We start from the raw sequence: 20,211 nt of genomic DNA, 5'->3' as shown, positions 1-20,211 counted from the left end.
ACTACAGCAGACTCACTGGCAGGTACAACTGATGAAACAGCAGAGCAAGGAGAAAATCTAAACCAGGACTTTGTCCTGCATACGTGAAACAGACGTTCAAAAGCAAAGTATTTGTGTAGGGGAATAAGCTCAAGATGAAGAGGTCAACTGTGTTCATTTTCCAAAGTTTAGCCTTTATGTTAGCTAACTTATCAACGTAGCTTGACTGGTGGCTGGCGGGCTGATATGTGTTGATGTAGCATTATTCTGCCTGACCTTTTCACACACAATGATATGTAGTGTGCAAATCTTTGGGTTGTAAAATGTTCAACTTAAACTAAACACCCAGTTTGGATGGCTATTTGTCAGTGTAAACAGCTTCTTTTTTTCAGCTCTGTATGCAAGTGTACATGGGATTTATTTCAAAGAAGGGAATATTACGTGACTATCATAACATTAATACTACTCTTAACAAAACTTAACTAACAGAAATATTAACAGCTATTTTTGTAATCTACAAATGTCCAAGCTAATTTCATTCTGTAAATGTAATTCAAAACAGAGACACACACACATCTGAGTTTTGGATTAACATTTCCAGACATTATTTGCACAGTTTCCATTTTCTTGATATCCTCTGAGGCTTTACGGACCAAAAAAATGCATGAACTAATACAGAAAATAAAATGCATGGTGCTTGATAAAGTCAGTAATTATTAGCTGTAACACCATTTCCCTCAACTTAAAGATAAATGTATGAAGCCTCACTGTCTGACAACTTTGTTCTACTCTGATGACAGAAATATAAACATCTGACTTAACCTCCTGAGACCCAGCAATTCATTTTTGTCCTCTGTGGAGGACATGCATTTTAGCCATTGATGTTAAACACCATATATGCAGTCTGTAAAAACCCCACGGTCCTGTGAAGAGGACATCCTGGGCCTTCTAATGATGTCTCACTTGTGGGTGTGTGGCCTTCTTCAATGTAAGAGTCTTAACCTCAATTTAGTAAGATTTCACAAATGTACAGTCATCTTAACTCTTTCAAAACACAACTTTTATTCAGTGTCCTTTGTAATGGACAGCAGGACTAAATACATCTGTGTTTCATCAATTTCTGTACTCCAGGAAGCAGAGGGCTGAGTGCGGCTGAGAGGATTTTACCTGCACACACACACACGCTCACACATGCACAGACGCACGTGCCCATACATGCACACACTCACACACACTGACACATCAAATCAGTAAAAAAAAATGATTTGGGGGACTTTCAAGGGTTGAGTATGCATTTTAAAATGATATGTTAATGTTCTGATGTGTTCCCACTATATAAGTGTTTAATGTTCATGAAATGACACGAAATCTTAACAGAAATACACAAATCCATGAAATGATATAATTACATTCAGTGACTTATCAAGACCTAATGCCCGCTACAAGGGACAGATGATAAAAATTAAATTAACAAAAAATTATTTAAAAAAAATCTGTAATATGTTTCTTTCAACCTAAATAGCCTACTTAAATTATCTAGAAAACATTTTTTTATCTAAACTTTTTTTCTTCTGGGTCTCAAAGGTGACTCAAGCTGGTGAGAGTCATAGACTGTAAATAATAAGGTGAGCGTGAACAGAGAGTGAAATGATTTGTGGGAGAAAAATATATCAGAGTATTTTACTGTTCAAATCTGAAATCTAAAAATGCACCCACTCCCACCACGTTGGTTTCAGTGCAATGAAGCTGCAGGCTGATCAGAAAGACGGGTAGATGTGGTTGAGTCAGTTGGTCCTGAGCTGGCAGCTCAATAGCTGAATGAATGTAGGATGTTAGCTTCCTCGCTGTGTGATCCAGCACAAAGACCAAAAGACCTGAGAGGGCTAGATCGCAAACTGAGCCAAAACACCAGCAGCTCAGACGTAACGCGGGTTCGGTGTACAAGCTGAAAGACCTGCTGTGGAGACTCAATCCTGTCGGGAGTGAGTCTTTATTTTTAGCGGAGCCCTGATGCCACGAAGAAGAAACCTCCGAGTGACGCTTCAGGAAGGAAAAGTCAATGCGACCGGACAGCCGATGTTGAAGTTTTTATGGCGACATTGTAGTACACAATCATAATTTTCACTGATTCAGATTTAACTATGTATATTTAATTTATGTAGTCTCAGTCGGATGAATCAGGTGGTTCCATAGTGTAGCGGTTATCACGTCTGCTTTACACGCAGAAGGTCCTGGGTTCGAGCCCCAGTGGAACCACATTGATTTTTCCGCCTCAAAGCTCATCTATCAGCAGTTGATGAATTAACAGAGATTAAATAAAAATACATTTCATAGACTGACTATCAGCACTAACAAAAACACAGTGAAGTCAGAAGATACAGAAATGGCTTTTTTTATTGGATATTAGGTTGCAGATTTCTGAAGACCACCTCAGTTAGTTCAGGGCTGCACCCTTCAAAAACTAAACTAAACTAATTCAAACTAAACCAACAAGCAAACGAACACTCCTTCTCAAATGGAAAATGAATGAAACAACCAATGAATGTCAGATCATCAGATGGTACCCACAGCAAAGCTCACACAACATCATACCAATTTCTGTATGTTGTACTTGCACCAATAAATAAATTGCACTTTTAAGGCCTTACCCATGAGTTTCTGTCTCACAATTAAAAAACATTTCCAGAACAATAAGAAAAGAAAACAATCAGACATTTAAGCATTCATAGGTGTGTCACTATCCAGGTGGAGCACAGCGATCATCTTTTCTGCTTCACTGTATGCACTAAATGCATATACATAAATCAATCAATCAATCAATCAATCAATCAATCAATCAATCAATCAATCAATCAATCAAGCTTTATCTATATAGCACCTTTCATACAAATGAAATGCAACCTAAAGAGCTTTACATCATTGAAATACAAGAAAGAAGCAGAAATAAAACAATGGCAAGAAATATTAATGACACTAAGTAGATAAATAAAATAAATAAATGAATGAATAAGTACATACAAATAGAATGAGATAAAAGTTAAAATTACTAAAATAATAAAGCAACATTATGATCAATATTACAATAAAAGGTAAGTAATACAATTGTTAAACCCCATCATAAAAGCCAGACTGAATAAAAACGTGTTTAGTTTACGTTTAAACTATACATGTGAGATTACAAAGGAAATATATGAATAATAAATAACAACTCCATGAGCTAATATTGGTAAATAATGCCTCACTAGTGTCACAAACTTGTGTGCTTCAACCAGCTTTACTTGAAGTGAACTAACAACAACCATGTAAGACATCCAGCGGCTACAGTTTTTGGCTGTGTTAATAAGCAATACAAAGGTGAGCTAGCTTACACATCTAACAGTAATTGAAAGTTACTCACCAAATCTCCGTTCGCAGTAAACTGAATCATTAGCATCATGTCAAACAAGTTCACTGACTTGTCTGAAGTGCAACTCTGCAATTACGGGTTAATAGCAACTCCATATAATGAGCTAATTTAGCTGACCTGAACCTTACCCGGGAACAACAGCGCCATCTTTCTTCCTAATAACTTAAGCTGGTAAATTCGCTTCTGTCTTGTCTTCGTTGGAGCTCACATTAAAGTAACTTCAGTAACTTATGATACTATTTATTACGCATTCTTCCATTTGACTAAATATAAGATATGCCGCACACAGGGGGTCAACTGTCAAGAGGTTAGGAAAGGTCACGATTATGGTTTTTGAATATGGCCCTCTTTTCACAACCGGATATTGTCCAGTGTTAACTTCCTGTTGTCACATTCATTTGTGTCCCCAAAATGGCGAACGTAGCTGCTGCTGCGGCTGCTGCAGCCGCTGCTGCTGCTGCTGCGAACAGAGACCCAGCTGTTGATCGATCACTACGATCAGTGTTTGGTAAGTTTGTTGATGTGTTGTGCTCTGTCAAGATCAGTTTGACCTGTTAGTATCTCAATAACTGTGTTAAACAAGGTCCAGTGGATTAAAGCATGCTAACATGAGTAGCCAGTTGATGTTACCGTTAGCCAGACAACGAGGGAACAAACATAATGTTAGATACCTGAGGACTGAAAAGTCAATTAAACTTTTACTCATATACTAACGTGTCTCTGTTTACTTCTTTAGTGGGAAATATTCCGTATGAAGCCACTGAAGAACAGCTGAAAGACATCTTTTCTGAAGTCGGACTTGTTGTCAGCTTCAGGTGAGTGAAAGATCGCCATTCATTTGTTCACAGCGTACAATGATCACTTATTTCCTGGTGTTTTAAGGTCAGAGTTTGTCTGTTCACTTGAAAAAATTAAACTTGTAACTTCATCAGTATGGTTTTGTATTTTGATGCTGACGTAGAAGTTCAGTTTTCTTCCAGGAAATATTCAAAGATTGTTCATTGAAAGAGAGGGGGGTTATAACTTAGGAGGGAAGTTAAGATTAAAGATGGTGGGTGGAAAAGTTTTTGTATTTCAATCTGTGGTGTAAAACTTTGGAACAGACTCAACATGGAGCTACAGCAATGTCAGAACAGAATCCAGTTCAGGAAGAGGTTTAAAGAAGTCATTTTCATGAGGTAGAAGAAGGAAGACACATGTTGAGAATCACAAGGGGTTTGCTTAAGATATACTTTATTGGTCCTCCATTGGGGGAAATTCTTTAAATCTGTGTCAGGAGTGGGCTTTTGGTTGTAGGTGTAAGTATGAAGAGAGGAGATGAAGATTTGTTTTGTGGGAATTCACTTGTATAATGCAGGAAAATAGTGAATAAAGGGGTAGGATTATATACGTTTTCACTTCTTCCTACTCCCTTTTGCACATGTAAAGTAGAATGTTTCAGTGCTTACTAATGGGACTGGTTGATTTGGGGTTTTTTGTATAACTATTTTTGCCTTTTTATTTGTATGTATATTTTATTTCTATTTTACTTTTTCGAAATAAAGACATCAAATCAAAGATGAGTTTTCCCAATACCCTTTTGACAACTTTTACCATTTACACTCCCATACATGATTATATGTGCCCTCTTGATTTCAGGTTAGTATATGACAGAGAGACAGGGAAGCCAAAAGGATATGGCTTCTGTGAATACCAAGACCAGGAGACAGCCCTCAGTGCCATGAGGAACCTGAATGGACGGGAGTTCAGTGGTCGGGCTCTACGTGTTGATAATGCAGCTAGTGAGAAAAACAAGGAAGAGCTCAAGAGTAAGTGTTCATTACCTCATGGCAAAATTTCCAAATAAAATGCTTCAAGGTACAGTTCACTGATATATCTATCTTTCACAGGTTTGGGAACTGGAGCCCCCATTATTGAATCTCCCTATGGAGACAGCCTCCAGCCAGAGGAGGCTCCAGAGTCCATCAGCAGAGCCGTGGCCAGTCTGCCACCAGAGCAGATGTTTGAACTGATGAAACAGATGAAGGTAGGCTTTGTTTGTTTTTACATGACAGTAATTCAGCATTGATTGAGTTCAGTTTCCAGTCTTGTGTACTCTTTTTGACTCACTAAATTAAGCAGAGTTGGTAAGAGGTGCACTCACAAGCACCAGGAAACAAACCGTATACACATTGCTGAACCCCATGACTTTATTCCACTGTTTCAGTGAAGTTTACAGACAAATCAATATGTTTAACTCGCTGTCAGATTCTATCACAAGAGCTCATAATGATTCATGGTACTTTCCAACAACCCCTACTTGATGGTGTCTTTGGGAAATCCATGTGTAGTCCCAGTTTACTTAATGGCAGAAGAGGCTGTAAAGAGCAGACTAAATATTTCCCTCTTGTTTAGAGGTTGTGTTTTTTGAACAGCTTACATGATACTGGCTGTTTATTGTTGACCCATATAAAATCTGAATGATTGGTGTTTGTATTTATTAGAAGTAGCCCTATGGATTTATCGTAGTTGCGTATTCTATGAATCTCTGCCTGTTTTATTTTAGGTTACGAGGCTGTTTTAAACCAACAGTGTGTGTCAATTTGACATTTGTCTTTCGTCTGTGGATCAAGTGTTCTGTTTCAAACGTTACAACTAAAGAATGCTAATAAAATGCATTTAATTTAGTTTAGGTAAACCCTAATTTCACATTTATAGATCATAAATGTTTATTTTCTAGCCTCGGCTATTCTGACATAGAAAACATGTTTTGGCTCAAAAACCCAGTTTCTGTTGTGTTACTGAAAGGCTAAATGGACAGTTATAGTGTCTAGACTCTGGTGTTGTGAATCAATCCCTAAAACTAGTTTATCATGACAGTTATGTATTTAGCTGATTTATGCTTGGCTCTCGTGCAGCTGTACGGTCTCTGTGAAGAAGCAGTGGAGGACAAAGGGTCTGGTTCTCACAAACTGCAGGATCTCAGCATTTTGATCAAAGCCAGATTTTAATTTGAACAACTTTTTAAAACAATGTTTTTTACAGAGCAACGATGGCAAAACTAAAGAGTAGTCCAGAGTTTCCCCTGGAGTCATGCTCGCAGTCTCTGTTTTTTAATGCTACCTTTATCTCTAAGCACTTCAAATAAAGTCTCTCTCACTTCCTGGTCATCAACTGTATGCAGATGCTCCTCCGTTCCATCCATTAGCGGAAGCTGTGCTATACAGTGCGTCTGTCTCAGCCCTGCTAGAGAAGCCTTTGCTCTGAACATCTGGCAGTCTCCTTCATTAAACTCAGAGAAACACCATACTGCAGACATTCTCCCTCCGACTGGAGGAGTGTTTTGTTGCATTGAAGCTTCTTTCAGTGGGACAGCTCCATATAATACCACAGCTTTCCCTGCACATCTTTTGTTTTTTTGTGCTTATGCAGCTACTTCAGTTTGTTATAGACATCAGTTTGAATCATGAAGGGAGAAGCACATTCTACAGCGGTATGTCTCACCTGTCTGGAGGAGTGCTCTCTCTACCCAATTAGGAATCCACACGCTTCATATATGTGACTCTCTTCCCCCCCCCCCCACAGCTGTGTGTGCAGAACAGCCCCCAGGAGGCGAGGAACATGCTGCTGCAGAACCCCCAGCTGGCCTACGCTCTGCTGCAGGCCCAAGTGGTCATGAGAATCGTGGACCCCGAGATAGCTTTGGTGAGAGAAGAATAGTTGCTTGTCTTAAATAAAGCAAAGTAACTGTTACTGTGACTTAAATATTACAGGAGGCAAAATAGAGATACCACTTCTGAATGAGAGTATATATTTAAGAGCTGCTGTTCCATGTACTAATTTTACAGAAAATGCTCCATCGTCAAACTGCAGTCCAGCCTTTGATTCCTGCCGGTCAGGGTGGAGGAGCCCCGCCCGTCAACCCACCTGCTGCACCATCCATCATTCCCGTGTCTCAGCCTCAGCCTGTTGTAAGTAGAACCGTCCTTCAGTCTTTGAAGTAACATTCACATTACCTCCTGGTCAGTGAAAAAGGATGTAATGTCACTGCTCTGTTGCAGGATGTAAGTAAATATGGATGCAAACTATATCTGCTATGGTGCTGTTTGTTATCTGGATGAGCTGGAGCGCTCACTGAAACAGGAAGCGTGTGTTTGAATCAGTCAACTTTGCAGACTGCAGTAAAAAAGGAATGTGAGACAGAGCAGATGTTTGTTGGATGGAAGTGTAATAAAACTGTTACACATCTTTATATTGTACTCTTAATGTGAAATTTTATGGTTAATGTCCCATCGAGCACCGTCTTTATCCTCTACAAACATAACTTGAGTAAATCAAGTGATTGAAAATAGTAACTGATGGAAATATAACTTAACCAAACATGTTTGGATAATGCCGTGTCCAGTAAGCCAATTTAAGACCACATGATAAAGACAGGTATCTAAAATGCTCACAGACTAACACGGGACTACCACCAGATCCGTGTCTCTGATCTGCTGTGGTCCGGCTCCGTGCACTCTCGTCCGTCAACACCCACTGGTTGCGTTTTCAGAATGCAGCATGGAAAGGACTGCCGGACAGCTGAATCATGTGACCGAGGTTTTCCCACAGCAATCACTGAATCAAGGATTCTCCTCCTCATCTCCTCATCCATGTTGTCTTTATCAGCCTCTGAAAACCTCTGACCTGTTGACTCCAGGCCTGCCTCCACTGTAGATGTCAATTTGTTGTCATAGTTAAGTTAAAAACAATCTAACGATAACGGAGTGTTTTATTCTGAAAATTAACGGGTTTTTATTTTGTTTTGGTGCCTGACTTCCTGTCCCGCTCCATCTGCTCTGTGCTAAAGGGATGCGTCATGCTCTGGCATCCGGCAAAAATAGAAGTCCTGCGTATCTGATCCGTTGCGTTCTGACCTGCTGGATCAGAGACGTAGCTGGAATGCAACGGAGCGGATCCAGTGGGGGTTAACACATTGACTAGAAGAGAAACCTATCAGATTTGGTGCCGTGACAGATCGGAGACGGACTGGACACGGATCTGGTGGAATTTGGCCTTATGCTCTCTCAGAACTACTTATTACAGTTGGTTAACTCTTTTTTTTCTCCCCCATGATTCCTTTCACTTGATCAGCCTGGAATGCACGTCAATGGAGCCCCACAAATGATGCAGCCTCCAAACATGGGTGTTGTTCCTGGAGCAATGCCTGTACCAGGACCTGGACCCGGACCCGTACCAGTACAAGGACCAGGGCCAGTGGGACCTCCAGGTAACCATCAATCTGCATGCATACTTTCACCCCTAAGAAAACATCCCCATGTTTTAGATATTACAGGGATGTATTTTGTATTTTTTAAAGTAGGGTTGTATGAGGTACTTGGCAATAGGAACCACAGGAGACGCTGGTCAGCTCTGCCCCTGTGTTGAGAAACTGTCTGGAATGGGAGCTCAGTTATCAACAGGTCAGGGTCAGGTGTACCACATAATTTAGCTAATTTAACAAACTCACACCACAGCATGGTTCTCGGTAAGTGCACGCTCTATTTGGAAATTTGTCAGTGCTTTACTTTGCCGTCAAAATGCCCTTATGTTTCTTTTCACAATTCTCGGATGTGGCACACATCTTCCACCTGCAGTGCACTGATCAGCTGTTCAGGTCCAGGAGCGAGAGGAAAAAATTAGAACCAAACTAGAAAACAAGTGATTGTGACGGTGACAAAGACATGCAGTAATCTGTGGACACAAGTGAATATGATTATGAGCCTGGGTTTACAGAGGAAGAATGAGATTTAGTCGACCAAAGGAGGGGAGAATCTTCTGTGCTAACTGGAGAGCAGAGAGATCCCAGATTACCTGGTGGTACAGGTGTATAAACTGTAAGTCATTTCAATGTGGGTAATACACTTACTATTGACAAGTACCTCAAACAACCCTACTTAAAAAAAGGAACTATCCCTTTAAAGTCTAAGGTCATTCATGGTTACTGTGTGGTGTGAAAGTTTCATTGCATCTGGTCTTCCTACAGAATTAGCCTACCTGACCACAAACTTCAGTCGAAAAGCAGCGTTAAAGGTGCAGTGTGTAGAATTTAGAAATGTTGTTTCTGTTAACTAAGAACTCTCTTTTAGATCTGTATAAGAGCAGACCAACATCTTGCACAGACAGGTTTACACCGTAGCACACAATGTATGAACTAGTGACACACGCGTTTTTGGAGTTTAGTGAGTGGCCACGTGAACTGCACCAGTTCAAAGACAATAAAGAAGAGGGTGGTTGTTGTGTGCAAAATAATTAGTATTGACAGAAGTTTTTGATGGTAAAAAAACTTGACAAAACGAGGATCATACTTGAGCTGCTTCTCCTGAAGTGAGCATGGGTGCGTTTCAGTCCAGAATCTGACTGCTAGATATCGCTGAATATTCCAATTTCTACGCACTGCACCTTTAAAGTCTCAGTCAGATTAACATCCACTTGTCGCTTATCTACAAACCAGCCACACACACACACACACACACACACACACACACACACACACACACACACACACACACACACACACACACACACACACACACACACACAAGCATTTCTGCTTTGCACAGCCACTCTGTTGGCGATGTTGAGAATTCGTTCTCATATCTTTATAGAAGTGAAGAAATGATGAATCACAATCAGTCATGAATCATTCAGCAAAAATATCCTGAACTTCCCCGTGATCTGTGATGATGACGATACAGAAAAAATAAATGTATTTTAAAAACAGCCTTTATTTAATATTTAAGAGACACCCCCCTTCAATATCACAAACCATGTGTTATCATCTGAATCAGACAAGTTATCTCCCTCTGATCACCCTCAGTTTATAACAACACTAGTCTGTAGTCTGTGTAGTACATTTAGTCTTTTTTTCTCACTCATAAGATGTGCAAAGTATTTCTATGAGAAAAATGGAGGCTGTGTTCTTGGGTCAAATTGAACCCATGAAGTCATATTAAGAAATAAGTTGTTGACATTACAATGTAATGATTCATGTATGCACTGATGTTAACCTGAATTGGTGATCACTATTTCTGCCAAAGTGACAGTACGTGTCATGTGGCAAAGCTAGAATCATTTGTTTGATTTTTTTAATGAAATAAATGTTAAAAATAGACAATAAATAAAAGTCCCACCCTACCTTTGCTCTCGTACCAGATAGAATCACAGTACAGTTAGTGTGATAAGCTATTCCCATTATTTTATTATAAATGTGTAAAAAAAATAAGCAAAGAATTTCCTAATAACAGGAAACGTTTTCATTGTTGAATTTTGAGGCTGTCATGTCTCATGGCGATCACTAGGTGTCACTGGAGCCTTGTAATTTGCTTACTGTAATCAACTCCTCTGTCACAGCCTCTACCTAAATGTGTGGCATCTTATTTTCTCAGTGTGTGTCTGTGTGTGTGAAGCCTTCATCTTCAACTGTCATATCTGCTAGTGGAAGGATTCTTAAAGCACCCTCCTCACCCCTCTGTGTGTGTATATGTGTGTGTCGGTGTGTGTGTGCATGTCACCAGCACGCTTCAGACTACTGTTTAAGTGCCGCTTTGCTCTCTTGAGTTTTGTGTCTCCTGTTCTCTTCGCTTTAATGCTGGCTCAGGAAACCTTCAGCATTCTCCCACAGGAGCGTCTGGGCAAGCTGCTATCGAGCGGCCTCAAGGTATCACTGTACTCCTTCACTTCTCCAGGCAGGTCGTAGAACCACTGCGGAGAGGTCACTGTGCAAGTATATGATAGCTCCGGGATTTAGTTTTTAGCTCTGCACTGTTTGGCTGACTGCATGTACATTATACAAAAAAAGAACGTTGCCTTCTCGCATTCAGCTCTTAATCAGTCAGATATAAAAGTTTAGATGATAATAACAAACTCTGAGTATTATCATAACTACAGCAGAGTGCTTCGTCATGAGGGTGAGGGGATGGTGGTGAACCTGCATGGGAACAGATACAGGTTTGGGGCAGGTGCTAGGGGTCCAAGTGTTTTTGCATGATTACTTAGGGATGTTTAAAGTAAACCAAACCAAATAAATACGTAACACGGTGAGTGCAACTGTAGTGTTGTGGATAGTTTTGTCCACACATGACTGTAGTTCATGTCTTCAGGAAATGTAATGAAGCTGTAAGAGGATCCATCAAAGAAGAATCTAACAATGAAATGACTCCACTGACTCATCATATGTGGAATGTTAAGCATGTGCATTAAGTTGAAATGTTGTAATTTTTTTAGAGTAACAGCAGTGCAACAGAAATCCTGCAGAATATACTGCACATGAAACAACTGATGGCTGATATGTATCTGTCCCGTTGCATCAAAGTAACGGTTGGTCTATGATTTGATACACTTGGCTACGACATGCTTTATTGATCCCTTAAAGACATTTGTTTTGCACTCTCCTGTGTTGCTTACATGAAGTTTCCTCCTCAGTCGGCTTAAAAAATAAAATGATAAAAACAATGACGATACACATGTAAACAGAGAAGTACACACAACTATACAACAATAACATTTATTGCACATTATGCATATTGCACATTTCAGCTCATGTTTTAGCCAGGGTTTTTGATCGTGTCAACAAAAGTGGTATTTTGTATTAAAACAGAACATTAGAGCAGAACAAACGCACAGTTTATGTTTTTTAATTATCGTTCAGAGTTTTCATTTTACAGTCAATCTAACAATTCGTGCTTTAAGTTATATTGCAACAGTATTTCTGATTTAAAAAAACAAGTTCAGCACTAAAGGACTTAAAAATATGTCTGTGAAGGTTCTCAGTCATCCAGGTCATGGTCATTCAAAGCTTGTCCTGAAAAGACAACTGGACTTGATGGAAAATCCTTGAAGACGTTTCACCTCTCCTCCAAAAGGCTTCTTCAGTTCTGCACAGATTGAGAAAGAGCTAGAAAATCTAAGCCTCTGACAGTCGTGGGTGTGCTGAAGAATGTTCTGCTATGTCCGGTTGCCTTTTTGGATCAAGCTTTGACTTAAAAATAGTTCTTTACTGAGTTTGTGATGACGAAGCTGCTCAAGAGGCTTTCAAGAACTTGTTTTGATTTCACAAAATAACATTTTTATGTGATGGAAAGTGAAATTGGAGGTTCTTTAAATTTGTATGCCTGAATCTGTGCCTATTCAGAGATAGTATAATGAAAGCCTGAATGACTTGAGCAAATGTACACTAGTGTTTTTATAATGTAGTTGTGTATCTGGACACAGGGGATTCAGTAACAACAACAGAATAAAATATCAGTGTTTTTAAAAATAGTATCATAATTGGCTGTTGGCTAAATTGTTAATCCAGTTGCTATTGACCTCAATCATTTCATCCCTTATTCGAGGAGAACTAGAAAACCAAATGACTATTCTGAAAAAGGGAGGGGGCTGTCAAATGTAGAAAAGTGCTGATATCAATGTTGAATATGTGCACAACAATCTGCAAGGGTTGGATTCCCAGCATCTCTACAAAAAAGGCATTCACTCATGGTCCTGATGTTGCTCTGGATGACGGCTAATTTTTGTCCCAAACTTATGTCTCTTCAAAAAGCACATCACTGTATGATCATAGCATAGGCTGAATAAAAAAAATGGACAAAGTATCCGTGACGTCACCATCTGTTCCTGAGCGCTGTTTTGAAGCCAATCGTCGGCAGGACCATATTGGTAATGCTGAACTCAACCAAACTTAGTGTGAGGTAAAAAGGCGGGGATTGAGCCTCCTAGCCAACAGCTGCAGTGTTACCGCCTGTCAGTCAAGTCAGTCATGCCCTTAAACAGGCAAAACTCGTTATCTTGATATCTTAGCTACGTAGAGCCAAGCCATTTTTTGAACCACGCTGTAAACATGTTTATTTCTGCTGCAAAGATCGTCTCTTTTGAATTGGTGTGTATGTGGTTTCTGACGTTTCTGCAGCCAGCCTCAAGCGGATGCTTGATGAATTACAGTTTCTAACACTTCCGCATAGGCTTCATATTTTGAGACAGGAGGTTGCCGCTTGGATAATATACTATTGTCAGGAAACGTTGCGTGTGTTGGTTAATTCCAGGTAACAAGAATACAAATGATGCCAGATTTTAAACAATGCAGGCTTTCTTCCTGCTGCATTCTCCTTGTTGGACTGCACTGTGAAGCTTGAAGGCTGCCAATACGAAAGTGCATGTGTGATACTCAATGATTCTCTTTTAAATGTTGTAAAGGCACACCTGTCTGTCACTGCCCAGCTATTTGATTGCCCGTGTCAACCAGCACAGTGTGACCTACATAGTGAATGTGCAGGTGTGACTCTGATCATGTATGAGTCAGCCAATGGAATCTGGATAGCGTTTTTTACACTCTGTAATCGACTTCTTTTGTAAAAGTCTTCCTCGTAGGGAAGAGTGATCTCTTTATATTCAACACTTCAGATAGCATCAGTATTAGTGCGTTTATTCTCGCAGCGTAGTGAACATTCATAACATGAACTTGATTCAATTTGATCACAGTTTTGCAGCTCGGCTCTTCTGGAGACTTTTTTTTTATTTCAAGTAATGTTGCCTTTAATTAGTTACCAAAAAAACACTGGAAGCTTTCACTTAAGATACTAAAAAATGGATGACGTAGAAAAATAAATTACAGAGCAGACCACTGGGTGTAAAAAAAGAACAAAAGTCACATCATAATCTTTCTCATGTCCTCAGTTATAATCTAGCCTCCGTTCATTTATCCCTCATAACCTCCAACAATCACAACGACTTCCATGAAGTCTTTTTTTTTGCAGCAGTGTAATAACAATAATATTTCCCCCATAGAATTCTCACTGTGTAGTTTCCTTGTCTCCAGAGTGTCTGACCTGTGGGCACTAACTAACAAGTTTCATGCAGACAGGTGTGTTTGTTTATGATGGGACTGTGCTGATAATACAACCGTCTGGATGTTCAGTCTGTGTTTCTTGGCACCTCCCACTCACTATCGGGTCACTTTGACTCTGGGGTGTGCACCACAGACTTTGTCGTGGAGAGGCCTGAGCTCTCATGTGAACCACAGGAGCTCTCTCTCTCTCCATGATGTAACATGCTGGCAGATTTTGAGGTTGGGACATTCTACTTTACTATTTTTCCAGGCTGTTTTTAGCCATGGTGCTGTTGCTATGGCACTGTGGGCAAATTTGGCTCAGCCATCCAAGGGTGTGACGTGCCCCCCCCCCCCCCCCCCCCCCCCCAAAAAAAAATACTTGTCTACAGACATCATGGTCAACTGCACCTGATAGAATTTAACTTGGCCTTTTGTTTAGCAGCTAATTAAAATAAGATGATGCACTATTTTGAATTGTAGCAATTCAATTATTAATATTCACACCTGGCAGATTTCCCCCAAACTCCTACTCCTGTTCTGAACCAATGGGAAATCAGAGACAGGCTTTGGGTTGAAACCGGGGATTCTTTTAGCTCCAGCATACAGCTTTGTTCTGTAAAAATTAAAAAACAGTAGCAAAACTTGTAAAGGATCTGTGACTGGGATGCCAGGTGGAAGATTCTTTCTTTGGATTTTTCAGTTTTTAGCTGCAGTTTTGTCAATTATTCTTATAAAGCTAAAGAGGCTCTGGGACTCTGCTTACATAGAGACAACTTCAGCCTTCACACTGCGAGCAAATCAGAACTTCCAAGACCGACAGCCTGCTCCGTTCTCGCAAGTGATCCAATTTTGATTTGTGTGTGTCCAGACATTACCCACCTATCTGCATGGGTTGCCATGGTAACTGTGCAGGTGTCATGCCGTAGCTGTCAAACGCGAGAGCATAACAAATGGAGATCCATCATCTGGCCGCACAAAGCATATGGCTGTCGGTGCACCAGAGAAAACGGGCTGATGGAGTTCTCTGCTTCAGCAGCTGTGATGCACTTCAGTCTGTTTTCATTTGATGCTGTGTGATATTAAAATTATGTTGGAATCTGATGTGAGTGGAAACAGACTTTAGATTGCAATTTCCAGGTTTACAATAGATATCCTCAAAGTCTTGTATTTGCAGAAAGTGACTTCTGTTAAAGTTGACAAAAAGACGCTCTGTTTTTCAGATCTGGAATAATGCAAAAGAAAAACAAGTTCATGTTCATTTAAAAAAAAATCTGAATACTGATGTTTCAACTCAGGGAGGGTGTAGAAATCAGGGTTTATTGGGATAACCCTGATTTTAATCAGTTTCCTTGCGTCTTGGTGTGCTCTCCACCGGTCTTTCACATCACTTCTGGGTGACATTAAGCCACTCTTGAGTCAAACTTTTAAGCAGCTCAGTTTTGTTGAAGGCCTGTCTGGGGATCACCACATCAGTACCCCATTTAGAAGCAGAGTGAGGTGTACCTGTGCTGATATTCAGCAGACACTGAAATAGAATGGCTTTCATGTTTAAGAGATACTGAGTGAGCTCTGTTCATTTTTGGGGCCTGAAGTTTGCTCTTCTTTTGTTGTAAAAATTGCTACCTTTTCTTATGTCTTCCAAACTTGTCTAAAATCAATCTAGACTTTCAAAAACAGTCTTCTTAAGCTACTACGGACTGACTCTTCAGGCCTTGTTTATATTGTGTCAAGCAGCGTGTTTCCTCAAGAATCTGGAAGATCATGCTTTTTGTTTGCCCCTTTCTCTGTGTTATTTCATGTTTGTCAGCCTCAGTTGTCAAAATCAGGGTTTGTTTTCTTAGTGCTAAAGATGCAGTGAAGACTGGACTAACAACATCCCACACATTCCCCATTAGTATCTAATAGGTGCTCCTCTGGAATCTTAATTGGTTCTCAGTTGAACTGAAAGCAGGTCAAATGTTAAAAACCCATAATTTAACATTCAGATTCCAACCCTGCCTACTTGCCCAAACTTAAATTAGTTAAGTCTAACATCTAAGCCAATAATGAAGAAAAAATTCTTACTTAATATGTTGCTATTGACAGATTATATGAGCCACATCTATTTCATGGGAAATTTTATTTGAAGCTGTCAATAAACTAATGTCACACATTTCCCAGCACACTACTAGGAGGAAATAAATGTGGAGTTGATGGGTCAGAGGCTTAATGTTGTGTTGTAGGTAATAATCTGGTATATATGCTATAATAAACTCTTACATAACCCCATAAAAAACTGACACACCTGTTGCACTTGCTCCACTCTCTCTGCATGCTTACCATGTCGATGTGGTCGTAACACCAGACTTTCAAGAAACAAGTAGGAGGTTACTCTCACATGTGGTCCTGTGGTTCTAGATGTGTTGTGAATATATTCCTTCCCCCTATTATTGGTCAGAGACCTTCCTTTATTTAAGTTTCACACCTCATCAGACTTTAAATATCCTCTCTGTGTATTGTGACATCAGATTGGTCAATGTGTTGTTTGTTGTGTGCTTTATCAACCCCAATCAGCTCTGATTGTTTCCTGTCACGTCTTTCCCGGGTGTCCACACACCCTTTTATATTTATGTGGGTGTGTGTGTCTGTGTGTGTGGTTTCCTTACCTGAAATTCAGCCCATGTTTTGTAATGGATGACTCATGAAACGTTTCCTCCTTCGGAACCATGTTTTTGAATGTTTGATTTTCTCCTCTCAGGACCTGGTGGTATCCCGCCCAGAGGCCTCCTGGGAGATGGTCCCAATGATCCAAGAGGAGGAACTCTGCTGTCTGTCACTGGGGAGGTCATTGACCCTGGGTGAGACTTTCACTGGTGTCACATCACCTTTAATTACAATTTCAAGTTATCAGTTCAAATATTTCAGATTTCATTCTTGTTGTTGCATAAAGAAACAAAACAGAACCTTGATTCAAACAATTACATTTAGAACCTCTACCTTAAAACACACAATCAGTCATGACACAATCACTCACCTAAATAACAAATCTGTTTGAATTTTTATTGAAAATATGAATGCAGACTTTGCCTCTTGTCCTCTCTGCATTTACGCGCAGCACATTGAATGAAACTCGTTAACTTCTACAGAACATATAGATTTTGTCATTGCCTCTAGCAACATGTTTGGCTGTAGTTGAATTTGTTACTTATGTATGTTGAAAGTGCTTCAAAAAAGACTTTGGCTTTCACTCCAAACTTTGAAGAATGGATCATATACAAGCAGCTTTTTGTGTTTGTTCCAAAGAACATAAAAGCATTCAGTGTTGAAATGGCAGACTCAATGAAAACTAGCAACAAAGAGGTTTTTGCTGTTATACATCAAATTATTAATACAGATCATGAAAAACCTTTAAGATATAAAATTGGAAACCTATTGCAAAACAAAAACTGTGATTGTATTTTGTACAATAACTTTGTTGAAGCTTTGTCTTCTTCTCTTCCTGTAAAGTCGGGCTTACATGGGAGCTCCTCCAACCCACCAAGCCCCGCCTGTACACATGGCCCCGATGGCAGGCGGACCCCCTCCGGATATGAGAGGACCCCAAATGGACATCAGAGGCCCACCCATGGGTGAACCCAGAAACATGATGGGTGACCCCAGAGGGCCCCCGATGATGGAGCCGCGTGGACCTCCTATGGAGACCAGAGGTAGCTGCTCTAGAAATATGTCATCATTTGAGAACCTAAACTTTACTCTTGATGGCAGACAAAACAAACGTCACTTAATCTAGTCATTCATCAGCTGACAGTTTTTACACAATACCCTGTCTGTTTATGATAACCTCTTCTTTTCCTGCTGAGATGGTTACACATGATAAACCTTTCCTTTTCCTTGTATTAAAACTCTATTTACTTATTACTCAAGGTCATCCAGTTCAGTGCTTTAAAACCAATGAAAGCTCTTATCAGATACAAACACAGCTTTACATTTTAATTTCATGGAGATTTAGTAGATAAAATCCCTAATGGGTGCCAGTTTGACTCATTTGGTAGAGCAGGTGAGTAGGTGCCCCATGTACAGAGGCAACAGTACTTGGTCAGAGGTTTGAATCCCGGTCCCTTCATGATTTGGTGCATGTCATTCCCCCCTCTCTCTCCTCACATTTCCTGTCACTCGATCAAAAATATATGCAAAAAGCTCAAAAAACGATCCTAAAAAACATCTCTAATGAATGATAAAATAGAACACTAACGAGGACAGTTCAGGCGTTAATTTGTTTTTTCTTTCCCTGCAGGTCGTGACCCAAGGGCGATGGACACTCGCGGTCCAGTAACTGGACAAAGGGTTCCTATGCCGACAGGAATGCCAGGCCCTGCTCCTCATAACATGGGTGCCAATGCTCCTCCACCTGCAAGACCGGTAACAGCTGCATCCTACCATGTCTCTGTCTTTCCTTTAGAGGCTTTTTTCCCCCTGTTTTTGTGCAACAAACAGAGCACATCTACATCACATCTATTCAGCTTAATCCAAAGCAATTCGGAATAAGTGCATGCAACCAAACTGCTTTGAGCGCCACCACCAGGCAAAAGAATGACAGAAGATGAAGAACACGTTTTTTTTCATGCTTCTACTGAAGAGACACTTTTTTTTCTATTTTTTAAGAATACACCAACCATCTGAATTTCATATCACAAGAAAATTAAATCTCACCTCCTTTGAATCTTCAATTATGAACACGTAAATACTTATTGACATTAACATTGACTTCATGCTGCATATAAAGGCTTTTAAAATTCTTATGAGGACAGAAAGATGCAAACCAAATACTGCTTTCTGCACAGATTTGATGATTGTTACCCTGCTGATAAACTGTAAAATCTAACAGAGTGATGTTCCTGCAGGGACCTGGTATTTCAGGTGTTCCATCATCTGGTGGAGGCTTTAGTCCAGGACAGAGCCAGGTATCCACACAGGACCAGGAGAAGGTGGGTGTTTCCTTATCTGCAACCCTTTAAATAACTGGACCAAGACTGTGAATGAGTTTCTATACAATGTCATAGTGTATTTGATGTCTGCTGCTGTGGGGAAGCACAGATTCATGACCACACATGTAAAACAGGCTGTGATCAACAATCAAAGCAGCTATCAGTCAGCGGTGTGATTGAGTGCTTTGAGGCAAAACTAATCTTTACCATTCACATTCACTGAATAGAAATCATTCCATGTATGTACTGTATGTATGCATACATGTATCACCTGAGGCGGAAAAGCTTTTGTGAACGCAGCAGTGATTGTTTGACTTCAACAATAGCCGTGATGTTCTAACACAAACAAAAGGCTCTTTAAGAACATCAGATGAGATATTTGAGTGCAGTGTTACTAAGGAATACTAACTAAGTTAACGTAAATTTCACCATTCTTTATTTATCTCTTTCTAGGCCGCCCTGATAATGCAAGTCCTTCAGCTGACCCCTGAACAGATCGCCATGTTGCCGCCTGAGCAGCGGCAGAGCATCCTCATACTCAAGGAGCAGATTCAGAAGACTGCTGGAGGAGCCACTTGACGCTCTGACAGAGAGAAACCTCCAAAAAGAAAGGTTCCAGGTAAAGTCAGATGTTTGTTCTTTGATTCAGTATGACGAATGATAAACACCATTGTGAGGGTAAAAACGTTACTGCATTGTCAAGGAGCAATTCTTAAATCTCCCTTTTCCTTCCTTCTTTGTCTGACCTTAGGACAGTCTGCTCCACCCTGCCCGCTCCCTGAACAGGTCTGAAGACATCTCTATAGTTTGGATTAATGTATAGTTTTTTAAAATCTGTTGTCTGTTTTTTTTCTGTGAGAGAGAGAGAGAGAGAGAGAGAGTAAAGGTTGTGATGTGGGTTCAAACATAAGTAAAGCTCTTTTGAGCTAAAGAACAATTAAAGTTCACTTCTGTTTTGTCACGAAGTTTCATTCTTTTCCTTCTCCAAAGTCAGTTGTTTTCTTTCTTTCTTTTTTTTC

The 20,211-nt window shown here is 40.1% G+C and overlaps 2 protein-coding genes and 1 non-coding gene across 5 annotated transcripts in view; 2 read left to right on the top strand and 1 right to left on the bottom strand.

Annotated features, from left to right (window-relative positions):
* The window catches only part of bcorl1 (BCL6 corepressor-like 1), a 43,669-nt gene extending 39,937 nt beyond the window's left edge, over positions 1-3,732 (bottom strand). The window contains exon 1 of one of the 3 annotated variants that reach the window (XM_034689848.1): positions 3,514-3,732. The gene's annotated coding sequence lies outside the window, so the exon portion shown is untranslated. Of the gene's footprint in view, positions 1-3,376 lie in introns of all 3 variants that reach the window. The other 2 variants (XM_034689849.1, XM_034689855.1) reach the window with 2 other exon arrangements.
* On the top strand, positions 2,163-2,235 carry trnav-uac. The gene has a single exon. It is a non-coding gene; the product is annotated as a tRNA-Val (tRNA).
* A 27-nt stretch (positions 3,733-3,759) lies between the features above and the next one.
* Positions 3,760-20,153, top strand: cstf2 (cleavage stimulation factor, 3' pre-RNA, subunit 2). Its single transcript, XM_034689860.1, has 13 exons — positions 3,760-3,893; positions 4,122-4,200; positions 5,024-5,193; positions 5,275-5,411; positions 6,950-7,069; positions 7,213-7,335; positions 8,498-8,633; positions 16,966-17,065; positions 17,715-17,914; positions 18,502-18,626; positions 19,109-19,192; positions 19,646-19,811; positions 19,944-20,153. Exons 1-12 carry the CDS (start codon positions 3,797-3,799, stop codon positions 19,769-19,771), a joined length of 1,497 nt encoding a protein of 498 aa, XP_034545751.1. The 5' UTR covers positions 3,760-3,796; the 3' UTR covers positions 19,772-19,811; positions 19,944-20,153.
* The last annotated feature ends 58 nt before the right edge of the window (positions 20,154-20,211 follow it).

The sequence above is a fragment of the Notolabrus celidotus genome, chromosome 8, assembly GCF_009762535.1.
Source record: "Notolabrus celidotus isolate fNotCel1 chromosome 8, fNotCel1.pri, whole genome shotgun sequence".
NCBI lineage: Eukaryota > Metazoa > Chordata > Actinopteri > Labriformes > Labridae > Notolabrus > Notolabrus celidotus.
The sequence above is the reverse complement of the archived record's forward strand: the minus strand, read 5'-3'. Positions and strand labels throughout refer to the sequence as shown.